General features: G+C 51.7%; 1 protein-coding gene across 3 annotated transcripts in view; it reads right to left on the bottom strand.

Moving 5' to 3' along the window:
• Tfeb (transcription factor EB) overlaps window positions 1-6,616 on the bottom strand; it is a 56,192-nt gene that overhangs the window by 26,665 nt on the left and 22,911 nt on the right. Inside the window, exon 1 of one of the 3 annotated variants that reach the window (XM_031347166.1) lies at window positions 5,324-5,508. The exons of the other annotated variants lie outside the window; for them this stretch is intronic. Coding sequence (XP_031203026.1) covers window positions 5,324-5,406 — 83 coding nt within the window. The 5' untranslated portion in view covers window positions 5,407-5,508. Of the gene's footprint in view, window positions 1-5,323; window positions 5,509-6,616 lie in introns of those variants that run through there. 3 annotated transcript variants of the gene reach the window in all.

The raw sequence follows: 6,616 nt of genomic DNA, 5'->3' as shown, positions 1-6,616 counted from the left end.
GAGGAGGAGGAGGAGGAGGAAGAGGAGGAGGAGGAAGAGGAGGAGGAGGAAAAGGAGATGGTCGCGGCCAGGATGTTGAGAAACTGAAGTGTTGAGATATCTCTGTTCAATTTTTGAATTTTTCTTTTATTTCATGTGTGTGTCTTTTGCCTGCATGTATGTATGTATGTGTACTACATACATTCCCAGAGCCTGCAGGGATCAGAAAAGATTGCTGATTTCCCTAGAACTGGAAAGACAGATGGCTGCGAGCCACCATGTGTATGTTGGGAATCAAACTTGGGACTTCTGTAAGAGCCACAAGTGTTAGGAACAGCTGACCCAAATCTCTAGTCCCCTGCCCAGTTTTCTAGTTAGTGTGTAAGCTTTCCAAGGCCTGTCCTGGTGTTTCTCTTCCTTGGCACCTCCCACAAGTACCCAATGCTACCCTCTGGGTCATGCCTACCATGTTCATGCATTGAGAGCTTGTTCTATTGCTGCTGTGTCCTGTGGAGAGGACACGATGGCAGGGTGTTGGGGAAGGTATAAACAGAGTCGTAAGTCTCAGCAGCACGGAGGGGGAATTCTGGGACGGGAGCCACCCTGGGCGTCTCCTTCTAGTTCCTACCATCTCCACCTGTCCCCATGCACCAGTCCTGGCATTTCACACTCTCACAGGCACTAAGGAATGCCCTGTCCCTTTGCTAAGGTACTAAATGAAGGTGCTAGGCTTCATGCCCAGGACAGGCAAGGCAGCATGGAAGGTGGGCTGTGGGAATCGGGGCTCTCGGACCAGGTACAACTAGGAAGGTGAAAAATAAGGACCCCACAGAGGACATGTCTGGGGACTCTCCCCTTGGCCTTCAGCTTGGGCCTAAGTCAGCAGTGGGATCCTTCTTGCTGGGGGCCAGGCAGCTCATGGCAGGTTCCTTTGCTACAGAGGCCCCTTCAGGCTAGAAACCTGAGGCGCTGCGGAGACTCAAGCCAAAATCTCAGAATAGAAGCATCTAGAGGCAGAATGCCCTGCTTGCCAGGGGAACTAGGCTGGGAGGGCTCAGACCCAGTCTACGGAGACCCAGTCTACGGAGACCCAGTCTACGGAGACCCAGTCCCAGGCGAGAGACAGCTCGCCTCGGAATTCCTTTTCCTCATTGGTAGAGGACATACAGTACAGCTGGCATAGGGAAACTGAGGCAGAGGCTGCTTTCCAGCTTTGGAGGCTTGCTCCCCGCATCAACCACACCATCCTTATGACTATTCCCTTCGCTTTACAGAGAGCATGGGGGTTCCAGATCCTCAGTATCAGGTTCCCTTCCTATCCCAGGAGAAGCGATTTACCAGGAAGAAGTTTCCCTTGCTTCCCCAGCTTTGGCTGTGAAGAGCTGGGGTCATGCAATTTCAGGAGTCTAGCCTGAACGTGGGGACCAGCAATCAAGCAGCCCAGCCGCCCCCCCCCCCACAGGAGTCTCTCCTAATCACCAGTGCCGCTGCCCCCTCACCAGAGTTTGAGGGCTCAGGCCCTTGCGGGAGCTGCTGCAGAGACTAGGGGACCACTGCTGTTGATAGCGCTGGTGCCAGGCCCATGACGCAGGCCTGAGGCCCAGGCACACAATGGGGCTGTGTGTGCACCCAGCATTACCCTGGAGCAAAGCTAGGCAGGCCAGCCTCTGGGCTCAGGCCAAGAATTCATTTCCCCGAAGAGAGCCTCCCACCCTCCTGGGTAGCAGGGCTGGAGCAAGGGCTGCAAGGATAGACAATTACTTCCCACCCTCCTTCCACGGAGGAGAAGGCAAGCAGGCCCTAGGGATAGGGACTTCTGAGTCCCCGCTAATTGCCTGCTCACTTGTGAGGGATTCTGGACCTCTTACGCGACAAGGACAGTGTATCCTGGGATTGTAGTCCCAGTGACAGCGAGGGCAGAGGGACAAGCGAGTGGCCTGGCCCCACATGTAGGACTTTTCTGCTCCCTCCACAGCCTACCCAGTGTGGACTTCATTTGCACAGGTTTTCTGAGGCACCTAGGACTTCTGGTCATACAGCCTGTTCTGATAGCCTTAGGGCGCTCCAGGGGAGTTGCTGGCATCCTCCCTGGAGGAATGAGTCACCAGCCGGCTGTAGCCAGGATGCCAAGCAGGCGGTGGGCAGGTTCAGCTGCCTGCTCCCCTCCCTCCCTGGCGGGTCTCAAGGTAGAAAACCACTCAGATGGTATCAGGTGTTGACCACAGTGTCCCGGACTGGACTTCGGCCGGCCACTTCCTCCGGGGCAGGGATTGCTGGTGCCTGCATTCTGGGCCTTGGTCGCAGGCTGAAGCACTACAGATAGGGACATTAACCTGCAGGAAAAGGCAGCCACGCCCCCCAGGAACAAGCAGGGTTAGAGCAGGGAGTGAAAATGGAGCTCCCGTGGGCATGGGAGGAAGCCAATGTGGTACCTCAGGCTGTGGCCCAAACGGGAAGGGCCCTTTGCTGAAATCACTTTCCATTCTCCTGCGCGGGGGAAGCACCTGGTGAGGGCCTTCCTGCCCTTGCTCCCTCTGGGGCTCCACAACAGGTTTCACAGACTATTTTATAAAAATGTGCTGCCCCACAGGCTTCTGCTCACACTCCCCAAAGGCCACACGCAAAAGTCACAGTGACAACCTTTGCCCCTCAGACACAGATAGATGACTGCTCATTTTCTGATGGTCAAAGGCCTCCACATCCCTAGCCAAGCAAGAGTAGGCACAGGCATCCTGTCAGACTCACACAGTGCCATGTCTCAGAACATGAGTAATCCATGTGTGTGTATGGATGTGTACATAGGTGTGTGCACACAGTGCCATGTCTCAGAACATGCGTAATCCATGTGTGTGTATGGATGTTTGTGTGTGTGGATGTGTATATAGGGATGTGTGTGTGTGTGTGTGTGTGTGTGTGTGAATGTTTGTGTAGAAGTGTATGAATGGATAGACGTGTATGTGTGCATATGTGTGGATATGTATGTACAAATGTGCATGTGGATGTGAACATGTATATATATGTATGTATAGGTATGTGTGAGTTTGTATGTGGATGTGTATATAGGTGTATTTGTACGTGGATATGTATATGAGTGTGTACATAGGTGTATGTGTGTTTGTATGTGGATGTGTCTATGTGTGTGTGTTTGTGTGTGGAACTGTGTGTTTGTGTGTGTATAGGGCTGTGTGTGCTTATGTGTATGTTTGTGTGTAGGTGTGTGTATATATGTATGTATAGGTATATGTGTCTTTTTGTGTGGATGTGTGAATACATGTGTGTGTGCTCAAGAGCATGTGGATTTGCACAATGCCTGTCTTCACCATGACAGTTTACTCCTGTGACCTGAGAACAGAGACTGAGGCCATGGGGCCTTGTGGAGATCAGTCCTTTACTCTTACAGATGAATAAACAGAAGGCTGAAGAACAGCCTTTGTTCAAGGTTATGATGGAGTCTGGAATCCAGGGTTGGGATAACATGAGGCTAGCTCAACAGAGCATGAGACAGGAAATCCGAAAGGGCGGAAAGAAGAGGAAGATGGGAAGAGAGCTCCTGGTGCCAGTCCTAGTTTCCTGGGCTATCATGCTGACGCTGAGGACTTTTCACAGCGTGGTGTGGTGTATGAGGGCCTCTGCGCTGCTGCAGGGGCCTCTCTGTCCAAGATCAGCCTACCTGTGAGTGCCAGCTCTAGGATAACCACTGTCTTCATGGTTCCTCAGTGTAGAGAAGCAGCCATACCAGGCTTAAAGCTCTTCCCCAGATCAACTCAGCTGTGCCCCACACTCAAGGAGTCTGTGCTGTCTGCACCCTCTAGGGTCATCAGCAGAGACAGGGCAGAAATCTCCATAGGATAAGGGCCACGGGCAGTCACCTACTAGAGAACCCCAGGCCAACTGGAGTGGCAGAACCTCATTTTCAGAAAAAAAACAAAACAACAACAAAAAAACCGCATGGACCCCTTAGACTAAAGCAAGGGAGCAGGGGAAGGGAAGATCTACTCTACCCTAGACAGCCCTGGGGGACCTCCCTCATTCTCAAGACCATAGCCTTGGGAAGTATAGAGGTGGTGTGTATAATCAAGATATAGTATATACATACATGTATGAAAACTGCCAAAGAATAGTAATATATACTCTAAGAAATTAATATTGATGTGTTTATTTTAAAGACCTCAGCTTTCTCTGGCTCCCCATCTAAATAGCTGGCCAGAGGAAATGGATGGGGTATGTGCCATGTAGTCCAGAGAGGACAGGGCCACAGCCCCATATGCCAGCCTGTTCTCCACAACTCCAAAGCAGGAGGGAGGGACACTGCCATTGCCATCTCCTCTACAGCCCCCATGGCTTCAGCCCCATGCACGCTTGTGGCCTGCGCCAGGAATTACAGTCCAATCTTACATATATGACAATGGACAGGACCCAGCCTTGAGTAATGGTCCAGATTCCATCCCACCTCCATGCTCATAACCCCTCATGGCTGCTGTGCCAGTCACCCCTGTCATTATGCCTGGGATACACCAGTTCTTCTGAACCCCATCCCAGAAGAAAAGAAAAGCTGAGAAGCCTCTGTCTCAGCCCATCACTGGAGCCCTGCATCACCCACACCTCCCTATGATTAGCTATGCCTCCTTCTTAGCTGCCTCATATCGTCCTGGCACGGGGCCTTCTTCCCTTTTCTGAGACCCTTGTCTGCAGGGGGTCAAAAGCTAAATGAACCTCCTGAGAGCTGCTTGGGAAGCCTATGCTCTGACCTATGTTTTGTAACTAGTGGCAATGCCCACATCGTCCAACACTGTCCCACCCACAGTACTGGAGCAGGATGAGATGACAGGAAAGAGCAACCCAGAAGCACACAGGACACCTGCTACACACCCAGCTTCAAGTCACAACAGGTGCATGCATCAGTAGCTCACCCCAGCTCTCCTCCAGGCCTCAGAAGCAGCCACAGGGGTCGCCCTGCACCACATGTTGGCAACATTTGGAACCAAAGCTAAAATTAGATACCATGATGAGTCACAACTAAGAATAAATGAACACACAGCCCTCAGGGAGAGGACACTCCACCAGGGGAGCACCACCTCCTGCCACCTTCTGGCCCTGAGCTAAGCCCCACATCACCCACAGTCAGCCTTCACAGAGGAGCCCTGCCTCAGCACCTGTACAGCCAGGCAAGGTATGCCTGCATGCACAACACAGGTCACCCTCCAGCCACCCTGCATGAGTTGCAGAGAGGCCCAATGCAGAAGTAAACTGAGGCACCAAGACAAGTTTCTTCCCTTGTCCTAACATAGGTTCTCATCAGGGCAGGAATAAGAAAGCCATGCCCCTGGCTGGTACATCTGCTCACCTGTGAAATGGGTATCCAGAGCCAGCCAGACCAACTCTCTGCAGAGTCATCAGTGGGCAGAAACCAGAGAGGGGCAGCAGCATTCTAGAGGACTGATGTCACCCAGCAGTGAATCCAGAGAAGTCTCAACCAACTGGACCCATGCCTGGGGTCTCCTTCCACATACTGACTGTCCCCAGAAATCACAGGCTTATTTCATGTGCGCACATCTGTATCTGGAATTTAGGAACTACACAAAGCCCCCACTCCCCGGAAGAAGCTCCTCTCCAGCGGCAAGACTGGGTGGGGACTTTCTTAGAGCCCAGACCCAGAGAACAGAGTGCAAGACAAAGCCTTAGTGCCCTGCACCAGCCTTTGAAGTGTCTCCAGGAACCACATGCCAGGCACACAAGACATTCTCATGCTGGGAGCCAGGGGGTGGGGGCTGGAAGAAAGTGGGGCATAGCTCTCAGTACAGGAGCTCCCCTCTGAGAAGACAGAAGGATGATGAACAGGGTCCTAGGTCCATCTTGGTCACTGAGTCAGAGTCCCTGGTGCAGCCTCAGTGATATCACAGGTAACCACACCACACATGGTCTCACTCCAGGTCCATCTAGAAAGTGTGGCTTTAAATATCAGGACTTCAGTGCCATGGAACACATCAAAGAGACATAAAGAGGACAGACAGTAAGGCTGGTGGATGACTCAGCAGGTGAAAGGATAAGGTCCTGAGTTCAAATCCCCAGGAAAACTCAGACAGAAAGCCAGCAGTGGATGCATATGCATCTGCACACACAGCACTGTCCAGGGAGCAGGTCATGGGGCCTGCTGGCTGCCAGTCTAGCCCCAGGGTCAGTAAGAGACCCTGTCTCAAGGGAATACAGTAGAGCTTGATAGGGCAAGACACTCAATGTCCTCCTCTGCACATGTGCACTGGCAGGGACATGCACAGCACACACACATATTACATATGCATACATCACATACATGTTCATACACACACATTCACAAAATTGATTTTTATATGAATAGTAGCCCATTGAAGGCTCTAGCAGGTCCAACAAAGACCTCAGCCCATTTTGTACACTGTATAAGCTCTCTGCCACGGAGCTACAACCCAGCCTTCATTTTTACCTTTAATTTTTTGTTTGTTTTTGTCTTTGTGAACAGGATTTCTTGTTTTTTTGTTGTTGTTGTTTTTTGGTTTTTGGTTTTTCAAGACAGGGTTTCTCTGTGTAGCCCTGGCTGCTGTCCTGGAACTCACTTTGTAGACCAGGCTGGCCTCGAACTCAGAAATCCGCCTGCCTCTGCCTC

The sequence above is a fragment of the Mastomys coucha genome, unplaced genomic scaffold (assembly GCF_008632895.1).
Source record: "Mastomys coucha isolate ucsf_1 unplaced genomic scaffold, UCSF_Mcou_1 pScaffold3, whole genome shotgun sequence".
Lineage (NCBI taxonomy): Eukaryota > Metazoa > Chordata > Mammalia > Rodentia > Muridae > Mastomys > Mastomys coucha.
This window is presented reverse-complemented; position numbering and strand designations above follow the sequence as displayed.